The sequence below is a fragment of the Nipponia nippon genome, unplaced genomic scaffold (assembly GCF_047370975.1).
Source record: "Nipponia nippon isolate SJK-2023a ecotype South Korea unplaced genomic scaffold, ASM4737097v1 scaffold_3, whole genome shotgun sequence".
In the NCBI taxonomy this organism is placed as follows: domain Eukaryota; kingdom Metazoa; phylum Chordata; class Aves; order Pelecaniformes; family Threskiornithidae; genus Nipponia; species Nipponia nippon.
This window is the reverse complement of record NW_028262347.1, coordinates 30,973,538-30,999,675: the sequence shown is the minus strand read 5'-3', so window position 1 is coordinate 30,999,675 and position 26,138 is coordinate 30,973,538. Positions and strand designations below refer to the sequence as shown.

General features: G+C 34.1%; 2 protein-coding genes across 5 annotated transcripts in view; one reads left to right on the top strand and one right to left on the bottom strand.

Annotated features, from left to right (window-relative positions):
* The window catches only part of LRRN3 (leucine rich repeat neuronal 3), a 35,766-nt gene extending 18,008 nt beyond the window's left edge, over nucleotides 1-17,758 (top strand). The window contains exon 2 of the mRNA XM_009466123.2: nucleotides 14,729-17,758. Coding sequence (XP_009464398.2) covers nucleotides 15,080-17,206 — 2,127 coding nt within the window. The 5' untranslated portion in view covers nucleotides 14,729-15,079 and the 3' untranslated portion in view covers nucleotides 17,207-17,758. The remainder of the gene's footprint in view (nucleotides 1-14,728) is intronic.
* Nucleotides 1-26,138, bottom strand: part of IMMP2L (inner mitochondrial membrane peptidase subunit 2) — a 480,274-nt gene that overhangs the window by 255,212 nt on the left and 198,924 nt on the right. The gene's annotated exons all lie outside the window — the stretch shown is intronic.

The window sequence follows — 26,138 nt, the reverse complement described above, 5'->3', positions numbered from 1 at the left end:
CCACAATTAACTTCAGCTGGATTCTAACACATGTCCAAACTCCAGAATATTCTATCCATATCCTCCTTTCCTATGGCGAATCTCTGCAACTTTATTTTAACTTTACTGACAATGTCTATTTTATAAAGAAATAGATGTGGTATTGCAGCAAGTGTCAGTGCCCCCAGCAATATTGTCACATCAGACAGAAGTCACTGAAATCTGATAATAATAATATTGAACATAAAAAGGGATATTTAATAAAGACTGTATTACAACAATTGCTGCTTTAAAAGTATGTTGCCTGATAGAACCAAATAATTTGTCTAGTACCTATTTGTAAAATCCACCTAACCCTGCAACGTTCTTTCTATAGCATGCAGAATGGAAGCTTAACACTTTCAAACATTAAAATATCAAAGTAGTATGTGTAGCCTCTGGAATTAAGGATTTTTTCCAGTGAAACAAATTCTGTTTCATGCTTCTTAGCTATTGTTATTTTTAAGAGAGAAAGCAATTAAAACCATGGTGAAAAATTCTTCGAGAGTGACTTTTGTAACAAAAATATGATATACTCAGTAGCAGTAAGACAGGAATGAGCCTGTTGCAAAACAATCTGCCTAAACTAATTACCAAACTAATGAAGGCTAATCATTTCAAACCTTAATAACAGCTTGAAAAATATGCTATTTCACAATTAAGAAAATGAAGCAGAAAGATTTTTTTTCACTAGAATGTGCAGATTTATCTTTCCATTAGATTTCAAGGATCACATTTGTATATAATCTACTATTTTATCTATACAGTAAAGCAAAATAAATAAAAACAAACCTTCCCATTCACTAAAAATAGTTAGTGGGTTGTAAGGTTCTTTTATGTTCTGTAACAAGTTCAGAGAAGAGAAATGTTGTCTCTCTCTTAACAGTTCTAGAAATTGAGTCCATATATAGGGAAGAAGTATTTGCGGGCATCAATAGCTACCTTTCTGCTTTAACAGAATGGAATTCTTACTTCTCTGACACAGTCACAAAGGGGAGGTCCTATAGCAATTCCTGAAAGAATTAAAACTCTGAAAATAGCTTGGGAGACCAGAAAGAGGGACAAATTAAACTTATCAAGATTCCTTCACTTTGACATTTCCTAGGTTATCAGTTTGGCAGGTACACAGTGTTAAAATGAGATTATCCAGCCTAAGAAAAAACAACTATGAGTGCCTATCAGCTGAGCATAGTTAATAGTATAATATTTTGATCTGCAATCATTAAGTGAGCATTGCATATACCCAAAATATCCTTGACACCATCTTATTTATTAGATCATTATCCTGGATAGCCATGACAAGGAAAAGGATGCACAATCCTACTGGAGATACATTCAAAAGATCTGTTAACTCTCAACAAAACAACAATCCATTTCAAAGCAGGAATTCCCTTGACAAAAAAGGGTTTGGAAATAGACCAAGCTACTCATAATACAACCTGCTCAACCTGTTATGAAACCTTTTGGATTGGCGCAGATCACTACGTGACAATTTTCAAAGGAATACCAAGCTTTGCTTTATCTTCATCAATATGTAACTGCAGTCTTTAATTTTTATTTCTTTCAAGGTAATGCTACGTTTTTGTAACTAAGTAGCTATGTCTCCACTTGCAGTAGATTCTCCATCTTTCATTAAAATGTTAGACTAGAGAATATCAGTTTTCTGTGTCTGTATGACTCCATAAACCACAAGGACATTAAAAGGGATTTAGACACCCTGACTGTAAAGAGAACTCATCTCAATAATTCTTCAGTATTTTGTTCCAAGATAGGCTTTTATTAACTAACTAAAAATGTTTTAAATGTTTTAAAAGTTGACCCTTGAAGAATAATTATTTGTAAAAAAAGAGCAACTAAACAGCAATTTTATTTGTAACATCAATTATCATTCAATTCTAATGTTTAGCAGCAACATGGGAAATACAATGAAACTAAACCCCAATTTTCAAGTCAAACATTTTTATGGCCTTTACGGTATTTTCCTTACTGCTTGTAATGAAAGTCTTGATCAATCCTAAAAGGCTGCTCCTGAAGGACTGCCAAACAAAGCTATTTCACCTCGTAACTGCGATAAGTTTCTACTCATTACTTCTATAACTTTCAAATGCTACTTCATCTTCCCTGGAGGTGGCTCACATTATCTCTCATGCATGACAGGAGACAGAAAAGAGCATTCTATCACCTTCATGGAAATGTTTTCAGGACTTTTCAAGTTCTCAGCCATTCAGATGGCTTTGCCTATTCATTTAATTCCAGAATAATCTCAACCTTCAACTAACTGAAAGTTACTGGACGGTACTGGAGATTCAGAATTGGAATTTCAGGAGTATATCATGATCGCTCTCCACTACCAGTGAATCTGATCAGTCAGGGTTTGAAAATATAGGACTTGGAATACTCACACTGTTCTGCACTCCCTGTTCCAAATGATAAATGTTAAAGCTGGATTTACTTTAAAAATGTAAGTAGTTCTACTTTCTTGCAGTAGTGTGTAATAGGTAATGCAGATACCTTTGAAGACCAATAGCCAATTCACTTGATAGAGTTAGCTAATGTAATACACAAACCAATACCAATAAATGTGCATCAGGGATTAATTTGATTAACCACAATTTAAACAGGTAAACAAGGATAATTTAGCTTTGGTATGTGGCTTTTTCTGCCAGTTCCTATAAATGTGAACTGAATACGTAGTTTAAGTTCTCTTGTAGGATAATTATCCTTCCTTCAGGCAATAGTTGTCACCTTGTTCAATATTATAATGATGGAAGTTATAAACCACCTGTCTGTCGCCTCGCAAATGACTCTGTGTCCTCTGTTAATGAGCATGGAAATGTCACCTTAAATTGCTTTAACATTCTTAATACAAAGAAAACAAAACATGGAAAGCATTTGAAGTTCAAAATCCATACCAGTTGTTAAGCTTGTGTTAGTACGCTTTACACTGTCCTTATCATGTTATCCTATTGTATGTGGGAAATGCAATTTTTTAGAGAATCACCTTGTCACCTGAATCTCTTTTTCGAGATGTTGGATCAAATGTTCTTGAGACACTGTCTGCTTGGTTTTAACATACTAGCTGAGGAAGGACCAGTTAAGCTGTAAATCAACCCTTCCAAATGTCAGAGAGTTGATATGTGTCCTCTGCTTTAAACTCTTCCATGGTATATGTGTACTTTTCTTCTCTGAACTACAGCAACACCTATTGCTTTAATATTGCAAATTACATGGATGACTTTAAAGAAACTCAGGCAACTTTGGCATCCCAGCTGCTTTTGTTTCTTGTAGAGAACAGTGGAAAATTCTAAAACCCCAAGAGCAATTTCTGAGGAGGTTATTGAAATATCCATATCCCTCAAAAAAACCCCAAAAACCAAAACAAAAAACCAAAACCAAACCCCAAACATCATTCTACCCTTCTATTTCTACTTTCTTCTATTACTTTATGGGATGTATTATGGAATTTATGGTATGTATCCAGAAATCTCATTATTTTCTTCAAATGCTTCATGAGCATTTACATAGGATGCAAAGTGTTCTTCCACTACACTTGCCTGCTATGTTTTTTTTCCATACATACTCCTAGCTATTTCCCATACATGCTAGTATATATTTTCCATTATTTCTAGTTAGTTTCCATACATACTCCTAGTTAACTGGTGAGAACTTATTAATTAAATAAATTAACTGGGGAGAATTTATTAATTCAATGAAGACCAACAGCAATATGGACAATTTCTGAGAATATTTTTAAGAACTGGAATAACATTTTTGCAATTAAATCTTCATATGGCCCTTCTTAGTTGACATATTTTCTTACAGTTGTCATGTACATACATGGAGAGAAACAATTCCAAATTTTTCAATATATGTAACTACTCCTCATCCACCTGTAAACAATATATCACTGTACTTAATATTTGTACAAACAACTAACAGCTATTTCTCCTCTGTTGTCAACAAATCTAAAATTGTTTTACAGCAGAAGCAGCATTCTTTTTCCTAGTTTCCCTTCACAAAGATTTATTATCATTTTCCTCATACTAACTGATTGCACCCTAATACCAATTCATTTTACTGAACCTGAGTGACCAGAAACATATACAGCATTTCACGAGAGTTCTTACCGAAGCTAGTGGGTTTTGGCATACTAGTGACAGTGGTCCTCCTATGAGTAAGCAATCATACCATGTCTTTCTCCTTACTTCTGATATTCCCTCTAACATCTTCCAACTTTGAAGCAGAAGTTACTAGTACACTTACACACTATTGAAATACCTATCTTTCTTTACTTATTCAAGTTGTTTTATTGCTGGAAAAGAGAACTATGCCATTGTCTGAGAGCAGAAAGGCTGAAGTCAGCCTTAAAAATAAATGTCTTACAACAAAAAAGCAGGTTGCTTCAACTTAACGTTATCATTATTACAAAATTATGCCTAATCCATCTTTGGAAGGACAAACTGGAAGGACAATTTGAAATGGTTCATCTATCCCACTTCAACACCAGTGATGAACAAAAATTTTCATTCTGTCATTCCATAATCACCACTAATAGGATCTTTTCAGTATCTTAATTCAAACTTATCTTTTGTTCAGTTTGAAGAGACATTTTCCCATAACAAGATGCATTTCATTGCACAAATACATCTGTGAATCTCTAACATTCTTATCGTAATATGTGAGGTAGTGTTCCTACATGTCTTTACATAGGCACCTATAGCAGATATGTCTATGCCTAGTCTTTGAATCATAACTGGGAATTACAACAAAATGCAAGAGAAATTATGCTTGTCAAGGAAAATCTAGTGCAAGCTTTGAGTACAGTGTTCACAATCTGGTTGATTGACTTGAATACTTGAACAGTAAATACTGGTCAAAATTCTCTGGGAGATCAGAATGTTAATTTTAACACTGCTGTCAGATTTGGCATCCAAAATGCAGAAAGGTGATGTAGAAGGATGATAGATGCTGGAGAGCTCAGAAAGAAATACAAAATCAAGATGTGGCTATATCATGTAAGTTTCATAATCGAAATAATCCTGTTCAGTGACATGCTAATGAGCCAAATCATCTAACATAAAGGAATTAAGTGAATTTTTCACTTTAGACAAAATACAAAAAAATCTTTTAAAATAATAGGAAACACTAAAAGGATTGCACATTGGGAAAAAAAGGAATGGGGAAGGTGGCTACAAACCTATACATGCTGGAGAGGTACAATGGTTTAAATAAATTTGCAATTTTGAAAGGAACAGAAAAATACTTGAAAGAGGATTCAGTTACTGTTCCAGGAACTATATGATTAATTAGCTGTAGTGCCATACACAGTAGAAGGGATACTGTACTTAACTATAAGTGTTGCTATTTATTTATCTTGTATTTGTCCTCTTTCTTCTGGTCTTATTTTAAAAAGCAAATCATAAAGAGAAAAGAAGATCAGCATTTTAATATATTCACTTCAGGGGAAATAAGAAATGAACCATGGTAATCCTATAGTGTGGATTGGAGCTGACGAATGGGTCATAAAAGCACAAAAAGCACTAAAAGTTAGTTTTGCAAATCATATAAAAAAACTTAACATATAATGTTATTAATGAGATGCTCAGCTGAGCAAAAACTGTAATTAAAACTAAATACAGATCAAAATACTTTCTGCAATCAGAAATGACAGTATCTCTATGAGCTTGTAATTTATGAGTATGCATAAATCACTCCAACTGATATAAAACACAGCATAAAACAGAACTTTAATTTCCTAATCTTTACAATAATATTTGGTTTTACCCATTGTCAGTTTTTGCATCCTGAAATTGTTTTTTCATCAATCCATTTCTCTACACTGCCTCAAGCAAGATTTAAAAAAAAATTATCCATCTCTGTTGAACAATACATTGTGAATCTGATTCCCCAGGTGGCTCAGAATGAAAGTAATCACCCAATATATTCACAATTATAAAGTTAAAGCAATTCAGCCTAATTTGGTAGGAAAATTCATGACATAGAAAATATTATCTCATACACTACTGGCACCTCAAAAATAAATTATTTCCCTTTGTGGATCTGAAACCACATTCCATGCAGTATGTTATAAGTATACATCAAGTACTGGCTGGGATTCTAGCATTTACCTTGACATGACCATTTTCCAAAAAAAATCATCAATATACCAAAAACTAAAAGTTGAATTCTCTAAACACTAGGAGTCTGCCATTAAAGACTGATGATTTAAATGAGTTTAGGTCTTTCAAGCCTAAATCTTTGTTATTGAAAATTTATAGAATAGAAATTGCAGCTCCTAAAATTATCATGTTTATTATTATGCTAATTTTATTACAGTGACCTTTTTCCCATGATAAATCAAAAAAAGATAAACTAATAGATTCCCAAGGAAAATATGTGCTAAGTACAGCCACTATCTTTCTCTGTCTTTATTACAACTACCTGAACACACCTATTTCTATGTTTTAGGCATGTTTAATATTTACATTTCAAGAGCCACAAAGAAAAAAAAAAATCACAAAGTGCAGATTTTGCCAATTTGCTCTGCCAGATTTTGGCTAGGCTTCTTTACTAGTCAAATGTACTGTAGACCCCTAGCATCAGTATGGTAGCTTTCTAGAAAATCAAGCCAAAATTGGTCTCACTCATCTTTAGTTCTGGCCATCTGCTTGAAGCATCTGGTAACTGGGTACATTCACCCACATCCAGAACGTGACTGCTCTCTTGCCAACTATGTGCCTAGGTAACTGCTGATATGTGCTTCTCCGCTACTAACATGACAACTGTCAAAAAGAAGTTGAACATGTACAAATAAATCTAAGTCAAACTAACACATTACTTTCCCAAGTTACAGCAATAATTTTTTGACATAATGGCTTGATAATGGCAACAATAAATAAGTCACTTATACAGTGAAACCTTTCTAAAGGCTAAGAACCACAACAAGGATACCAAAGGTCTAAGTACTTTGAAAAGTTATTTTCAACATTTAATCCTTGCTATTTTTCTGACAACTAGAAAATATATATGTGCAGTTATTATTTAAGAAAAAATCAAAACAAGTAACTAGCAATGAGTTTCATTTTTAGATAAAAACATCAGAATTATACATTAAATATCTGATTTAAGAAGAAGAAATAAAATAAGAAATCAGTTCAGATTCTTTTCAGTTTCTTTTACAATTAATCCAAGTATATAAAACTATTAGATGTAGTCTAACTGCCACACATTAAAAATACTGCAAGAGGATTTGGAAGGCCATATTAGAAATTAGAACATAAATGACAGATTAGAACACAATTGGTAAATAAATGTGCAACTTCCATTGAAATTCATCCTTTTGTCATGTAACTATAATTTTCTAACATCTCTGCTCACTCAAAAAGAATACCTAAAAATTATTTTCTGCACTTCATATTAGGAGAAGAAGTAAAAAACTGAGGTAACTGTAATTATTGATATGATTACTTCCTTTACCAAGTATCATCAAACAAACTTATCATCTTCTTTTGCTAAGACATTTGTGAAAAGGTCAGATGGATTCAATGGCTAGGGAGTGTGTGATTAAAAGTTAAAAGCACATGAGAGAGAGATCTACAGACAGAAAATCTAAAATCAAAGCCTGGAAAAGTAATCCAGGATCATGACAGTAAACTACTGAACTACGGTTAGAGGAAAAGCATAAACCCAAGGATATTCGGAGATTGTCATAGTGACTTCTTTTTTTACTTGCCCTGTCTGAGTCATCAGTTGTCCCTCCTCTTGTACTTCAATTTTAAGCTCCATGGAGTAAAGCTCATAGTTTTGTTTTGCAGCAAGTTAGCACACAAGACGGCATGGTCCTTATCCACCACTATGGCTCCAATGCACAATGCCACTGCCTCCACCAAATTAATAATAGTAACAAAATTATGTACTATTTCTATTAAGTGCTGTGATTATGATTGACAAACACCTTACTTCACATGCAGATGGTCCCACCGTTATCTGCCATTCCATGGTCAGTCATGGTAATCTAGTTTAAAATAGGTTAGGAAACAAGTGCAATATCTTTTCCTTCCTCCCATTTTCAAAAGAAGGTTTTAACAAATGTTCATTTAAGTCCATTGAAAAGTTATTCCAAAATAGCATATGTAATAAATTATCATATACCATATGTAAGTATTCCTTTGGCTTCCATTTTACTTTTTTGTTTTCAGTACATCTGTTTTAAATACTGTATTTTCAGAGCTTTATGATTTATTATATTACAACATTTTCCAAAATACTGTAATGTAATTTTTGATTGATACAAGAAATAGAACTACAGTAAGTCCTTAATGAATTGTACATGGTGATAATTCCTCTGATATCAGTTAAATTGCATTAAGATACAGTAAGCAAGAGCACAAGGATAGTAGACCAGACTCAATTAGTGAAAGAGAAAGGGTAAATCTCATGTAAATCTAGCTGATCATAATGTTTTTCTGAATCTGTCTTTATCTGTAAATTAAAGTAACCTCAAAGCACATGATGTCCATGGATATAAAGAACTTTCAATGATGTATAAAATCTTGTCATTCTTATCTTCTAATGGTCTAAGGTGTGAGAATTTGTCCTGGTTTACAGTCATATTAAACATTTTAAGCTTGTGGCTTTCCCTCAGGAAAATTTATTCCAAGTAAGGAAAAAAATGAAAAGGAGGTGTAACAAGTTCACAAAACAAATGTAAACACATATGCTGAAATAATTATTGAGACACTGCAAGTTGCTTCTAGGGTTAAATACAAGTAGCTTTGCCATTTCCTTTGCATCTTGCACTTACTGCTATTCAGGGCCAGCCTGAAGTTCTAAAAATCAATCATTATAAAAAAAGTAAAGTAGATTTCCAAAATTAGTCAACATCCCAACAGGAAGCCCTAATCAAATTTTTCAAACATGTCCAGATATTTCAGGACCTCACTTTTGAGGTTTTCAACCTAAGACTCTTAAAATCCAACTGTCATGTGACACTGTCAGCCTCCCAAATTGAACACCTCAGAATTGAGATTGTCAGAAACACACTAATTTCCAAAAATCCTCATCCATGTTTTAATGTGAGACTATATGTTAGGTATATGTAAGAATATAAGACAGTATAGAGCATATTACAGTGAACTGTTAATTTGTATTTGTAAAGAGAAACAGGATTCTGTATGAAACTCTCTGCTCCAGAGAGTGGAATGAAAGTAAGACTACATATGCCAGCAGAAATTCTTTCCATTTTTACAAAGCCTATATAATTTCCAGCAACTGTATCGGACTAGCTAGTAGAGCTTACTTCTAGAAATATTTTATTTCAAGACCGGTTCTGTTATGAAAATCTATTATATTATCTTTTTGTGCTTTAACCTAAACTTGTACTCCTGCCTCAGTCACAAACTTCCTGTACATTTCAACAAAAATATCCTAGTTACATTTTTATAGAGAAAAAAAAAACAAACAGATTTTTGTGCCAATTCTTGAAATATGTCAAATAAATAAGTTGTTGCATCTTTTTACCAATCATGCTGTAATAAAAAATTCCCCAAGAAAAGGATTTTTTTTTTATTTTAATGATACAACAAAGAAGGAAGAATTGCCCTAAAAAATTGTCAGAAAGATACTAAATGTTCAAACTTAAGTCTGTATATTTCCATAACTAACACTTAAAAAAAAACAAACAAACAAAAAACAAAAAAAACCCTAAGTCCTGTAACTACAATCAGGTGAGGTATGAAATGTCCCATGCCCGATTTTTGGTTAGTGACATTTCCATATTTCTGTCCCTAGAACTGCTCAAAGTGGTTATAATGACAAGAATTGAGAAGTGGCTCTTTCAGTTGATGTGTTTGAAAGGTAGCTTTGTATGAACAGCTGTGTTTTCAAAATGCTTGCCACCTCTAAATTGGTCCTTGTGAAGTGAACTGTTTGCCTTATTGCCAGCAGGGCACATTGCAGTGTAGCTGCTGCATTTTTAATTTTTATCACTGTCTCTCTAACTGCTGAAGTGGAAAAGAAAGATTGCCAAAACCTGACGTGTTTCTTTTCCTTTCTGCCCACTCTGACTTGGTTCTTAGCTGTCTGTTGCTCCAGTGATGAGAAACGTTGCTCAGTTTATTCATTCACTGAATGTCTTTTCCAGCTCAAATAATGGTGATAGCCTCTTGTAAACCAAGGCTCCAGCTGTCAATAGCAGTAAATGAAACAAACCTAATTAAGACATACCGATCATTGTCTACACAAGAGATAATTAGGCTGCAAAAAGTCACACACATCAGGGTGCATTTTTCTAAAAGCAAGAGATAATACCTTAAAAGTAAGAGGCACACCATATTTAGTAAGACAGTAAGTATGGATTGCTATAGGGATGATCTTCCAGAAGAAATTAAATAATCTGTCCACAAAGATTTAAACAGTTTTAGGACAGAAGTTCTAGTACAGGAGAACAATAATAAAAATACTGAATATCATTACTAATAAGCAATACTAACTTTTTAGACACATACTCTATTTAGACTTTTTAATTGCAGACATTAGGAAGCAAACCATACCACTTTATCTGCAGAAGAAATATATGTACAATCAGAGTGCGCATAAAGATCTGTTAATGCAGCTGGGTAAAGAATTACATCAAAGACTCCAAAACTATGATGCACAGTTCCTGCTGCTGCGTGTGTGAAAACACTTATCCCACAGCTCAGCTTACTGGTGATAATTTGCTGCTGAGCCTCATCTCTACAAGCTTTTCTGTTGTGCACCATAGTAGACGCAAGTTTTATGAATTGCTTGCATCACATCAAAAATCTTGAGAGGTCACCAAAACCCACTAACAAAAGAGCTATAGTATTTTTGCTTAAGAGATAATGCTCACATAGTTGCATTATTTGAATTAACTTTTTTTTTTAAAGAAAATATCACTTTTGCATAGAAACTTCTGTGTATGTAAATCACAGATACTTTAAATACTACTCAAAGGAACAGGACAAATAACCTTCAGGTTCTCGTTGTCCTTCTTATTAGTACCTTTAAAACTGGACACGTGAAATGCAAAACTTTCACATAAAACTCCAGATGGTACAAAGCATTTAGCTTTAAAGCACTAGAACCCATTAATGAAAATTCTGAAAATCACTGTTAGTAAGACTATTTCAATTTAATCCTTATTTAGTGTTACCAGTACATATTTACTATTATCTGTACATTAATGAAGAAAGGGAATCAATGCATTCCCAAAGTTCGAAGTATCACAAAGTTATATCCTTATTTTCCAATACAAACATTTATCTCTGTGATGCTCCATTCTTCAAGGAAATTGAACTTCAGTTGATAGTGTTGAGTTCAAGATATAAATTTACATGAGGTTTATTTTGTTACAGTAAATTGCAGCTCACTTCTCACTTCAAACAAACACATCTCAAGGTTAGAAATTAACTACCTACACACACACACACACATAATCAATACAACTCGTTGGCATAAGGAAAGCCATACTGCATAACTTGATTCTGGGTTTTCATCTCTTCAAGTGGGAACAGAAGACTTAACATCAGTAATCCATGTTTTCTTACCTTCTCTGTCAACATCGTATATGAGAGTCACACAGTAATACTATTATAAACAAAAAGACCGACAAAAATGTTTTGCCACTCAAATGATTGTATACAATTTTTGCTATGCATTTCACTACTTCACTTTTTTGTGTACTATGTCATATGATGTGTACTACAGTCATATGATTTAGTTTTAGGTTGTCCTGTGAGGAGCAGGGAGTTGGACTTGATGATCCTTATGGGTCCCTTCCAACTTGAGATATTCTATTCTATGATTCTATGATCTCATAAGCCACGATGGATATTCATACTACTCCAGAAACATTCTTTTATACCACACCTTGAATGATAATATACCAAATAATGATAATACCAAATCATTTTCATGTAAAATAATACATAGATATGACACTATTTAAACCAAAAATCTTTCTGAAATGAAACAATGTATTTTGAAACGACAACTGTGCAGGCTGGGAGAGAGTGTGAAAATTATTCTACAATCTGTTATTCAAGGCACTCAAACCCAGTGAATATTTTATACAAGGCAGAAGCACTTTAACTGAAGAAATACGAAAGATTTATGCTAGAACACCGTATGAGCTTGAGCTGGTGGCTTATTAGCTGGAGAGTTCACCAGAAAGAGAAAAGACATCAGAGTAAATCATAAAGAAGAAGAATTTCAACCTGGATCTCCAGCCTCTTCTTTTTTGCTGCCTTTTGTGGAAAGCCCACTCTAATATACATGACATGATAATGTCCACTGGTGCCCTTGTTTTTGGCTTGAGCATCCCATAGGAGCTGAAGTATAAACTCAGGAGGAGTATAAACTCAAATCCAGGAGAATGTTTGCTCTATGTACACAAAAATGTAGTAGTTTACATGCTTTAACTGGTACAGCCTCTCAGGTACCTGGGATACACATGAAAAGTCGATCCTGGTCCACATCCTATTTTTCACAGTGGCCTACAGCAAACGTCCAGGGAGGAGAAGAAAACCAGGCCAGCTGTGTAGTTATACTTCCCCAGAATACTTTTCCAGTACCTCTACTGAGCAGAAGTCCCTGAGCATCATAGCGGGATCAAATGCTGATTTGATAGCTGCAGTAGCAGTCTGTTGAATCTCAATTAATTTACTATTCAAGTAAGATTTCCAGTGACCTTTCAATTATTAGAAGCTTACATTTTGTATTTGCCATGCTTACAGATACATTTTTAATATACAATCCAAATAAAATTCCAGAAGTCAATGGGACATGTGCTTTAGAAAGTGCATCAAGAACATGACTCAAAAATTCCCCCCACGGACATCCTCTTTTCTCCCTACATAGTAAATTACATCTGTGCATTTAGCATAGAATGATTTCTACCGAGATCTTTGGGAAATGGGACAGTACTCCATATAGGAGTATCACCTTGCCTCCTGGTGGCAAAATTAAGAGCAATTTATAGGCATTAACAGTCCGATGCAAACCTTTATTTTCCCGCAAGCCTCAAGTTCATCTCATTTCCCAGAACAAAGGAACAGAACACATTTTTACTATTTCAGTCAGCATGTCTTTGCATTTCAGTATAAACTGGGCCATTTGCATAAAAACATATTATTAATCCTCAAAACAGCAGAATGTTTTCTGTATGTTTATCTCACACATTGTCTGTTCACTTTATTAATACACTTACATGTCAAAATAAAATACTAAATGTCCTTAAATGTACATAACACAAACAGCAGCCTCAAAGACTTGCCAAATGTACTTAAAATTGGCCCAATGCTCATGTCATTTGACATGGTCCAACACCTTTCCTCTGTGCTGATATGGAATACCTACGTGGTCAATATGCCCAGTCCTCCCAAGCCTGGAAAGGAAACCTAAAATCCAAATCCTTGACACTTGACTTTTGTAATTCTCTCTATCTATACCAGCAACACCTCAAAAGTTATTTATCAATGTCAATGAAGCATTGATCTTATCTTACAGTTTGTAAACAAAGTCACTGTGAGTTTTAACACTAAAGGCAAGGGGAGAAAGGGCATAAATGTGTATCATATGACAGTCTTCTGAGACAAAGTCTGTTTAAAGTTAGTGCAAAGTCTATATCCTGAAGCAAATGAAGCAGTTAATGTGTACTACTTCATATATGAAAACACAGAAGCTTTTGAATTACATGGCTTGGAACACAGTTTACAATGTAGGAATTTTTTTTCCCCAGAAAAAGCAAGTACATACCAAAAATATGGAGAGGACACATTTGATGCTTCAAGATGCTAAGACGTCAGTCTTTACTATAGTGTGGGACATGAAGACAATCTGCAACTTCATAGCAAATTTCAGATTCTTCCAGTGCTACAGACCAAAGAAGCAATTGCTAGTGTAGATTTTTTTCCTTCTTATCACTCTAAAGACACTTTTCTGTTGTTATTATTATTCCTTGCAATTGGAGTTACTGAAGCCAAAACAAGCAAGCCAGTAATTAGCCTGAATTTGGCAAGATGATGAGCTATTTATTATGAGGCACATATTTCTTTCTAATTACTGCTTTAAAAAAAAAAAACACAAGTTTTCTTCCTAAACAGGAGCTACAAAAAGAATTGGAAAATGATAAAACCTGTGGATTATCAATTTCATGTATTTTTGTATAAATATCTCACAGGCTTGCCTAAGAATGTCATCATTAGGAATGTGTATTCATCCAACCATTCATCTTTCCTTTCATTACACATAAATTATGTTCTTTATATTTGTAAACTTCATGTTCAAAAGTTAAATATTCATGCTCCGTAGGATTTTGCTCAGTGTTTACATTTTCAAAGCCAACAGAACTCAGTCTGCTTCTAGTGATAACTGAAAGAAAAAAGAAAATATTTTAAAGGAGCATAAAATATGTAGACAAATCTCACTGATATATTTTGCTCTATACTTTGTGGATCTTCATCTTTCTGTAGAGCAATGCTCCACTGGATGTATGACACGCTACAAGTCTAAGGATATATTACTATATTAACTTCATTTATGCTATCTGGATACCACTACAATACTCTAGGCACCACAGTCATTTTCTTTTCTTGCCTGCAATAATTAACACCAGAGAGCAAAAGATGGCTAAATTAATTTATAACTTTATAGTTTCTTATACTAATTATTTCCTCTTCTTATATTTTAGGTCATCCTGTCATTCCTGCAAACACTAATCAATCATGGGATTTGAAGTTAATACTACTAAATAAATGAATTGCTTAATCTCCTATGACCATCTAAACATACTTCATCTTCACAAAGCTTATCAATTTTATGTCATCAAGGACAGAGTGACCTTCATTTCCACAAAATGCCTCTTACTACTGGACAAGTTGGTTACAAATTTATCACTTATCCTCAGGAAGAAAGTCCTTCGCGATCATCATTGGAAAAATGCAAGTGTGAATATTATCAATTGACCAGGTCATACTGAATTCCAAAACCATAATTGTGGAATACTAAAGGGTCTGTTACTTTTCTGAACATTTGAGCTAAGATGAAGGACATGCAACTCAAAATTAATCTTCTGCTTGGCCTAATTATCACTGCACTAGTACAAGCTGTAGAAAAAAAAGCAGACTGCCCAGAGTCATGTATATGTGAGATCAGACCATGGTTCACCCCCAGGTCTGTGTATATGGAGGCTCCAACAGTGGACTGCAATGATTTAGGCCTTTTTAATTTCCCAGCCAGACTGCCTGCCGACACACAGGTTCTACTTCTGCAGACTAATAATATTGCAAAAATCGAACATTCAGTAGACTTCCCAGTGAATTTAACTGGTCTAGATTTATCTCAGAACAATTTATCCTCAGTGACCAGTATTAATCTTAGAAAGATACCACAGTTGCTTTCAGTGTACCTTGAAGAAAACAAACTTACTGAGCTCCCTGAAGAATGTCTCTCTGGACTCCAAAATTTACAAGAGCTTTATATTAATCATAACCTGCTTTCTGTGATTGCACCAGGAGCTTTCATAGGCCTCAATAATCTTCTCAGACTTCATCTCAATTCAAATGGTCTGCAAATGATCAACAGGAAGTGGTTTGAAGCTACTCCTAACCTTGAAATTCTCATGATTGGAGAAAACCCAATAATCAGAATCGAAGATATGAACTTTAAGCCTCTTATCAATCTGCGCAGCCTAGTTTTAGCAGGCATAAATCTCACTGAAATACCAGATAATGCTTTGGTTGGCCTTGACAATTTAGAAAGCATCTCCTTTTACGACAACAGATTTGTCAAAGTGCCCCACATTGCTCTTCAAAAGGCTACAAACCTTAAATTTCTGGACCTAAATAAGAATCCTATTAACAGAATACGACGAGGAGATTTTAGCAATATGCTGCACCTAAAAGAGTTAGGAATTAATAATATGCCTGAACTGATTTCTATAGATAGTCTCGCTGTTGATAATTTGCCAGATTTAAGAAAAATAGAAGCTACCAATAACCCCAGATTATCATACATTCATCCAAATGCATTCTACAGACTTCCCAAGCTGGAATCGCTCATGCTCAACAGCAACGCGCTGAGTGCCCTGTACCGCAGTACAATAGAATCCTTGCCTAATCTCAAAGAAGTTAGTATACACAGCAATCCCATTAGATGTGATTGTGTCATCCGCTGGATTAACATGAATAAAACAAACATTCGCTTCATGGAGCCGGAGTCCCTGTTTTGTGTAGACCCTCCTGAATTCCAAGGTCAGAATGTGAGACAGATACATTTCCGGGAAATGATGGAAATCTGTCTCCCCCTGATAGCTCCTGAAAGTTTTCCATCTACTCTGGATTTAAAAACTGGCAGCCATATTTCCTTACACTGCAGAGCAACAGCAGAACCAGAACCTGAAATCTACTGGATAACACCATCAGGACACAAACTTTTGCCTAATACTATTTCTAATAAATACTACATTCATTCTGAAGGAACATTAGACATAAGTGATGTAACACAAAAAGAAAGTGGCTTATACACATGTATAGCAACAAATTTAGTTGGGGCAGACCTAAAGTCAGTCATGATTAAAGTGGATGGCTCTTTCCCTCAGGACAGCAATGGATCTTTGAATATTAAAATAAAAGATATAAAATCTAATTCTGTTTTAGTTTCATGGAAAGCAAGTTCGAAAATTCTGAAGTCCAGTGTTAGATGGACAGCCTTTCTGAAAGCTGAAAACTCTCAGGCTGCACAGAGCGCTCGAATACCATCTGATATAAAGGTATATAATCTTACACATCTAAATCCATCAACTGAATACAAAATTTGTATAGATATTCCAACTATCTATTCACAGAATAAGAAACAATGTGTCAACGTAACCACAAAAGGACTGTCCTTAGCAATGAAAAGCTATGAAAAGAACAACATAATAGGATTCCTTGCCTGCCTTGGTGCTCTTTTGGGAATCATCTCTGTGATATATCTCTACAGCTGCATCTCACGAGAGATGAACTATGACGTTGGACACAGCTATCTAAAGAATTACCTGAAGAAACAATCCTTTTCACTCAATGAGCTTTATCCTCCTCTAATCAGTCTTTGGGACATAGGCAAAGAAAAAAGCACAGCAATGGAAGTAAAAGCAACTGTAATAGGTGTACCGACCAATATGTCATAAATATTTCAGTATATCGCTTAATTTCTGAAATAAAAAGCACATGACTGCATTTGTGCTGAATAAAAAGGCATCAAGAAAAGGTATTTCTTTTAGGAACTAGATGCCTGGACTTTGCTGCTGCCGACAAATGGGACTCAGCATAAGAGAAGAATTTTAACTAACTGGCTTCTAAGGGTATTCTACCAACCAAATACAATTAACTTCATTTTCTAGAACTTTCATGGGACTTTTAAGTCTGGAATACAGTGCAAGTAGCCAAGAACATTTTCTGTATTTTTTTTTTTAATTATTATATAAAAGTAGTGGAACTGAGCAATACCTCCTCCTGTGCTGTATTACACACACTAGCCACGAGTTTTTGCAGTGAACAGATATACTAGGATTGACACATGGTGTAATGAAATGGACAAATTCTGTAGAGTAGACACAGTGAGTACGTGACTTTTTTTTATGAGGAAAATACATTTTTGATTAAAATCAAAATAGTTTTTGGCTTGTTTGTTTCTAAAAAAAACATTCTGGGAGCTCTTGTCTGACAATAAACAAACTCATTCTGCCTGATAAAATATCTCCTTACATATTCTCCTGTTAAAATGCCAATCTGAGCACATAGGATATTTTTGCTGGTTTTAGGCTGTATAACTGCAATAAACCACACAATAAATATTTTTATAAAGTACTAACCCATAATAATAACCGTATTTTACATGTTGCTTATTGTGGGAGGAAGAAGAGAGAAGAAGGGCGGGAATGAGACATAAGACTGACAGGGAAATAGATTGTTAGCTACTGATAACAGCAAGTTTTGAGCTGCTTTGGTATTTTCCCAGAAGCCTGGAAACTGAATGCAGTGTTTATACTCAGATAATATAATCCAATATTTTGTCTTCAGTCAAAAGGGTAATTCAGTTATTAGTGATGTCTAAACTTTAGGCTGGCCATACAGGGAACTCAGATAGCTTGAACAGTTTAAACAATATTAAGGTTTTCTTTCTGGACGTGCACACTTCTGTTCAGCAATAACAACTGACTGGTTTATAAACCTCCTTAGCTTTCAAAATGTAACAGCAATAAATGACTGACAGAAACATTATTAGTAGAAATCAATTGAAGCAAAACGAAAAGAGAACAATAAATACCTGACTACTAATATCAAAGCTAAAGTTCTCACAGGAGTAGGACTGGGCCCATAAGCAGCAAATGTGCACAAGAAGCTGCTGATCAGAATGTTGATTACAAGCTAACACCAATTCTGTTAGGATAGAAAAAGTGACTACTCCCAAGCCCAGTAGAGAAAAGACATCTGACCATTAAGATCCCTGATGAAAAGATGTGGTACCTCCTGACAAAGAAAGCAACAGCAAAATTTTTATGTTATTCTGGTTCATATATATGAAAACAAATAGGAAGAATAAAGAAAAAAAGAGTTATCTCTGAATGTTGTGCTTAAGGAAGATTCACAGAATGCATAGGTAGCTTGAATTACAAAGTAAAAATAGGAGTAACAAACATTTCTTATAAGTCTTTAGTAGACTTCAACGTTTTTTAAACTCTATAATAATATACATTTTATCTTTCTAGACCTGGTTGAAGTAAACATTTCTGTGGAATCACTGACAGAGTATTTGTAGATAGAAGAAGAGTTACTTCTTGTATTTAGACATTAACTTTTCTACTTATCTATAGTTTATTGCATCCTTTGAAAATATTATTGGTCTATAAACACTTATAACATCGAAAATTAATTTCACTTTACCTAGTACTAATGAATAACTTGTTTTCATGTTAAAGATGTCCTTTTTTCAGTTAAATCCCTGGATTTTTAAATTATGTAAAGGTAATTTTCAAAGTTGTTAAAGGCAGAAAGAGGAACCTGATACTAATTTTAAACTGTCAAAACTTAGGATATTCATAGAGTCGCTATGTTTCACTGAAGAAGGAAGTTTACAAACCTGACGAATCGCTATCGCACATAAAGGCACATTGAAATAAAGCAGAGAAATGCCGCGGCAGATTTCAGCACCGTGGACAGAGCTTCCGGAGCGGAGCTGTTCCTCGCGAAATGGTGGCTCGAATGGGACCCATCAGCAAGCAGATATTGTAGTTGTCAGCAAGAACTTGTAGGTATATCTTGTATATATACCTTTGGAATCAAACTACATTTAGAACTTACAATGCTTAGAGCTTAGAAATGAGAATCTAATTTTTTTCAGGCAAAATCATCTCTGCACAATGTTATACAACTGCACACAAACACAAGTCTAATGGGGAGCACTGGTAAGAAGAATTTTTCCCCTCACAGAATAAGTCCAGGCTTTATTTACTTTATTTAAATATCTCATTAAAAGTTTTTGTTGACAGGTAAAATGCATTTTTGTACGGAAGAATTCTCATACTAAACTTCTGAGAGCTGAAATGTAACTAGATAAGTCTCACAAATATTTGAATCATTCCATACTTTATACTGGTATCAAATGAAAATATACCTTACATTTTAAGAAGAAATGGATTATCCTGTTGCTAATTGTTAAGATGTAAATTATTTCCTTTATATCTCAAAAAAGAGAAATATAATTGCATTTTCTTAAAGTAGCTTTGCAATCCTGCTCTCACATGTCCTTGAGTAAGCCATTTTACAACTTCATACCTTCCTTTCTCGGAAAGTATCTCTGAAAGTATATGCTGAGCTTTTGTTTTCAGCATACCAACAAGATGCATCTTCTGTAACTAACCATCATTGAGTAACATTCTTTATTTGTGCAAATACGCCTTCACTGCTATGACTCAAAAGTGAAACTTTAAGAAATACTAGGAAAATGTCTATAAGAACAGGGTCAACAGTGTCTCTACAATAGGTTATGAGATCGCATAATTTTTAGTGACTCATAGAATAAAGCATTTGTGATTTGGTAGGGGTGCTTAACCGATGAGGTACAAAGGAATACAACTGCAATAATGAGAAGATATCCCTTCAAAGAGTTCTGACTCTTACCAAAGGATCTGCAGAAAGAAATGCTTGCAGATTTAGATTAAAACTTTAAAAAGACATACTTACTAGCACATTCAAGTTAATATCAACATCCATTTATTCATGAACTTACATGTCAACAGTATTATAATTCTTCAGTATTCTACTGAGATTTCAAATACCTTTATATTGAAATTTTACATGTTTCTAACAGAAACGTAGGTTTAATGATATTTTTTGATCAAATTCTATTTACTGTAAGATCATGTTAAAGGCAAAAAGCATGTTGGAGGTGAGGCCATTTAAACACATTTAAATTAGATTTCGACATGTATATTGTTCAATGAATGGTTGTTTGATCCTTTTATTATATACACTTCTCTGTGTGTGTGAAGTACTTCTGTTCTATTAGCAACATGTTAGCCTGTCTGCAGACCTTTATTTCATTATATCTGCATTGCATTATTTTATGTACTATACAGAAGTAGTACCTTCTAGAACACATGGCAAAGCTTTCAATGGCAGTACTGTGAGCCACCTACTATCCCTATAAACATAACATCTTAAATATCTACACAGAAACAACTCCATGATATTAGACTAACAAATCTCTAAAAAGATTCATTATTTCTCCATGACCAAAGACATTTTTCATGTTAAAATCCCCACAGAAGCTACGGGTGAGCAGTGGGATTCTTGTGTAGCTGTGTGTAAAAATGGATAGCTGTTCCTTCCACAGATATACTACTCTATAAACCTGAGGGTCCTTAGGAAGTAATAAATGCACCTTTTAGCTTTAATAGCTTAGTGCATATTAAACTCACATCACTTCACAGACATATGCCAAAAAAATCTAACAACAATTTTTTCAGCAAAGTACAATCTGTTAAAAACGTATAGGAGGAACTTCCTAATAGTGGTATAGTATACTTTTTAATAATCTCTTCATTTAGAGGAAATTTGTTTTTTCCACAGTAGGCGCAGGGCTAAAATTTTTATGTCTTTTATTAATTGGGATGTTTACTCTCTTTAACGGAGGTAGGAACTGACAACGAGCTATATTTAATTTCCTCAGAAACAGAGAAAAACATTGTTACACACCTGTGTTTCCATTTATTTAATAGTTTTCTCTCAGGAATCCAATGCAGTACTTACTGATTATTCAAACCAGAAAATAGTAGCTCAGAAATAGATTAACTTTATCCTGGAATTTGACAGCAACCCTCATCCTAAAACATGCTCCTAATGAAAGAGAGAAGGAAAACATGAGTGTTTGAAATGTCTGGCTAGGCAATACCCAAAACATGAAAAGTCTTTTTAAGTCACTTTTTTAAATTCAGTTCCCTTACTTCTTTCTATCAGCTACTAGACTGAAAAGTAGTGTTCTATTCTTAAAAAGATTAAGCATTTACTTCCTGGTAAAACATTTACAAAAATCAGTTTCAATATTCCATCAGCTAACACAGCCAAATGCTAACTTACATATGTACACTTAAATTTCTGTTTTAGCTACAATGATGTGAAATCGTAACTCCAAATAGTAGCTAAAAATCTTAGATAAAAGATCACAGAATAAATGTTGATTTATATCCTAAAAGGAAATTTCCATTTCCAAAATTCACTAATAAAATTCATTCTGCTTGTGTAACCTTAAGCAGTGACCTCAAGATAACTTAAAAAAGGAAATGGAGATTCTTCCCTCAATCTTGTACTGGCCAGCAATAGAAAAGACACAATGATCAACAATAATCTTATAAAATATTCTTTGTTATTCTGAATGAGAAGAGACATTTCAGAAAAAGGTGCCTATATTGTCTAGAAAATAAGTTCATACTAGACAGTACCAGAAGAATTGAGGTTTTAGAGTGTTTCATTTCTATAGCCAGAGTTTTCAAAAAGAGATATAAGGTTAAGCCACATGGACAACATGTTTGAATGACTTGTTACTTTGAACACTCAAGAAAAACTTTAAATAAAAGTAGTGTACATCTACCTACTTGACTACAGTATTCTCAGAGAGATATAAAGTTGCAGTTATATTGAAGTGCCTTCCCATTTTCAATTTTAAAAAATGAAGTAGACTGATCTTCAAAGAAGCCAACTGTAAAAGAAAGACTGCAAATGATCATAAATCTGGATTATTTTTTTCAAATAATGGACAAATCACTTTTGTCTTTGGCTGCTTAAGAAATTATGATCAATTGTGAGAGCTGCCAAACATGAATGAAACAAAAGCTATGACTCTGTAATTTCTATTTCTAGGAATTACTACAAAAATTAATTTTTACATTTAATTAATGTGAAGAAAAAATATCAATATCTTTTTTCAGAAAAAATGGAAGTATATTCACCTATGAAAAGTCTATACACTTTACAGATAGTAATACTATTTGTTATTTGGCTAACCATTTAAATAACCTTTAAACTGTGATGATTAATGACATAAACAAAGCTATAACAAGACACAAATATCCAGTTTCATTTTGAAAGCTTTTCAGTGCATCCCTCCTGACTTTCAGTTGTTGCTCCAAAGGACACATGTGCTCCTGTCTCTCGTAGGTCTTGTCAACCCTGTATGTGTATCTCTGATATCCCAGGGCATCAAAAAAGAACTCTAGATGCTTATATTTAAGAACATAACTACGAAAGAACAATCACATACAAAGAGAATTTCCATTACAGTCCAAAGAAAAGTAGCTATTTGATGGGAACTGATCTTTATCTAAAATGTTATTTTACAGTTAATGAAACCCATTCCTATTTAGAAAAAAGGGGCAGGGGGAGGGGGAGAAATTCCAGTGTTCTTGGAACATTAAAATGGTTTTATATGATTTTTTTAGACATTTAGGAAGAAAACCTTCTGTTTTCATTTGCCAAATTACTGTCACAGAACAAATACAAGTATTTACACAAGATGAATTAATAAAAAATCTGAAATGAAATGCTGATATGAAATGTTGACATTCTTGTAGAAAATTTGATATTCATTGAACCAACAATTTCAGATTTTAAAAAGTTCCACTGGAAAATATTTAATTCTTTCTAAAGCTCATCCCACAAAGACATTCAAGACTATAAATCAACAGTATTCAAAGCAACTGAATCTTTTATTAAGTCATTCCTCCCTTCAGACAAAGCTGAACACCACAAATGAAATTCCTCTGGCAGCTAAAAAATGCTTTTTACAAATCTCTCTCACTTGCTCATTTTTTTTTTTTGTCTCTCAGCTTCAATTATTTTTAGACTTTTTTTCCCAAAGTCCTTTTCTTTGTCTTGATGCAAATGTTCTGTTCCTCTCCCTTCCATGATCCCTGTGGGTTCTTTGCTTATTTCCTGCTACTATTGTTGCCAGACTGTCACATCATTTGCAACATGGCCAGTAAGGACAGATGTTGTCTGACTCAATAAAAAAATTGTCAAGCAAACATCATATTTCGAGGCAAAATATTTGAATAGCAAAATATAAATATTAAAGAAAGACGTGGAATTCTTAAAGAAAATGGTGTAAAACTAATGAGCTAATGAGATGAAATATTTTTCAAGGAAATAAAGCAAAAATGTAATGACATTCAGATGAAAATAACAACAATAATATAAGATAAAGCTGAAAGCTTTAAGATAAAGCTGAAAGGGCAGGCAATTTGGGCAGATGGCCTATTCCTGATCCTAAAATAGCTGATGTTCTTTTTAATATTACAGTTTAGAAGAGTGGAAAACAACTCCATCTGCTTTACCCTTACGTAGCTATCGTTCATTATTCGTGTTGATGACAATTTCACGCAGTGCTCCAAATAGCCATAATGCTTTTGGGAATCACAAAGCTACATGCTGTAGGTATTCAGGTGCGGAGTACAATTTAGAATAAATGGCCAAAAGAACAAGATATTAAATATCATAATGATTGTAGCTTCTTGATCCAAGACCATTTACATTCATATTTCTACAAAGTAAACTCTCCTAATATGGAAATTTGGAATTTCCCTCACAAGTTGAATACACTGATTCTCTCCCACCCATTCAAAGTATACAGTCATGTAATACCTCAATCATAGAACAGTATTTCCTTTAGTAGGAATTCTCTACTAAAATAGAGAAAGGAAAGTAAGGAAAGTATATAGAAAAATACTTCCATACTGAAATAACTTCTTAGAAGAATGTAACATCCATGGTAAATAATCATATTCTTCCTTCCAAGAATTATCCATTAAAGAGACTACCAAGATCTACAGATTATTGAGTTCTAAGCACTACTCTGAATACAGGACTGTTCTCATTGTGTGTCCTGGCTAGACCTCAAGTGAAAACAGAACTGCTGAGGACAGCTGTACATACAGGAGATAGTCTTCCATAGCTCAGTGCTAAATTAAGGGTCAAGGAAGGCTATAGCTCCTGTCCTAGACACTGCTTTCTGCTTCAAAATGTCCATGCATGAGACAAAACTACTTTCCAAGCCATCATCATGAAATATACATGCTGATTCCTTTTCACAGTCCAACTCAACTTTACTCTTTATCTCCATATGTCATGCAGATTTTCCTTTTTCCCATGACCAATGCAAGGATAAGATTCCTCCAAGACATTTGGTATCATATATCACCCTGAGACTGCCTGTCAGTATTTGCACAGTGTGGATTTGATCAGACAACATTGTTGCTAGCCAGACAGACAGCTCTCAGGTTCACACAGATAGGGAAGAAAACATGAAGAGGCCCATGTTAATTACAAGGTATTCCTAAGTGATCCCTTCAGTTCAGACTGTTGCTGCAGATGAAAAAGCAAATAAGAAGTGGACTCCTACAGAAGCATGTACTTATTTCACTCTCCAGCACCTAAGATGACCTGAGAGCTAGGTGCCAGAACAATGGCCAGTACAGCAATAAGAGTCTCTTTTATCAATAGAAGACAGAAGACAAGGAAGAAATCAAGATGCAAAAATGAACCTATTTATGTTCTTTTTAAGGACTAAACACACTAAATATGTTTTCTAGTGACATCACAACAGTGAAAGAATTACCTTGTTCATCTTTTTAAGCCTAGCAATTACACCATCTGGATCACTAGACCTTGAAGAATAGATAAATAAATGGGAAGATTATCTCTGCAAGACAAAAAAAGGAGTGAGGCATGCCCAAATTGATGTGTGTAGCAGCATGGGCAACACAAAACTGAGTAGAAAATTAATGCTGTTTTTCAAGCTAACTGAATAATTAGGAAACACAAAAACAAATCTCAAAGCTTTCCTGATAGTTAATTAGCTGTGCTTCAGAACCTCAACAGAGAAGGAGGAACATGCTCCTTTTAAAACTACAATAAACATGGGCTTTGTACTGGTCAAAGACAGACAAACCTCAAAGAGAAATATCTAATTCTAATTTTGAAAAGCATTGATGATGGTCTTCATTTATACACATTTCTTCCAGTCCAGACCTAGATTCTATAAAGAAAGCATTTTAGCATTCATATACTATACTTTACAGGTCAAAGGGTTTACAGTTTTGTCATTTAGCATGGGAGCACAAGTCAAATTCCTTGAGATGGCTGTTGGGAATAACATATGAGGGCAGAATCTTGTCAGAAATTCTTATTTTTTTGTATGAAATTGTACTCTGTGCTGTTAACATTTATAATGTCTTTTGGTTTCTGTCTCTAGCATGAATTCCAGCTAAACTTAAAAACATACAGCTGAATACTTTATAGCACCAAAGAAACTGGGTTACTGTCTGAACATTACTAAAGCCAGCTAAAAGACAATGCTTTGACATAATGGTGGAATGATTTTATAGGACACAGAACCATATGATAAAAATCATCTATTCCTATATATTCTAACATTTAAGTGGAAGACAAAAGGGCTGCAAATAGTTAGAATTATCACTTTTAAATTAAGTGCAAAGTGTCCAATATGTACATAAAATGAAAACCAAACATCTAAAGTTAGTCTCACTATAGTAAAGCAACTACCAT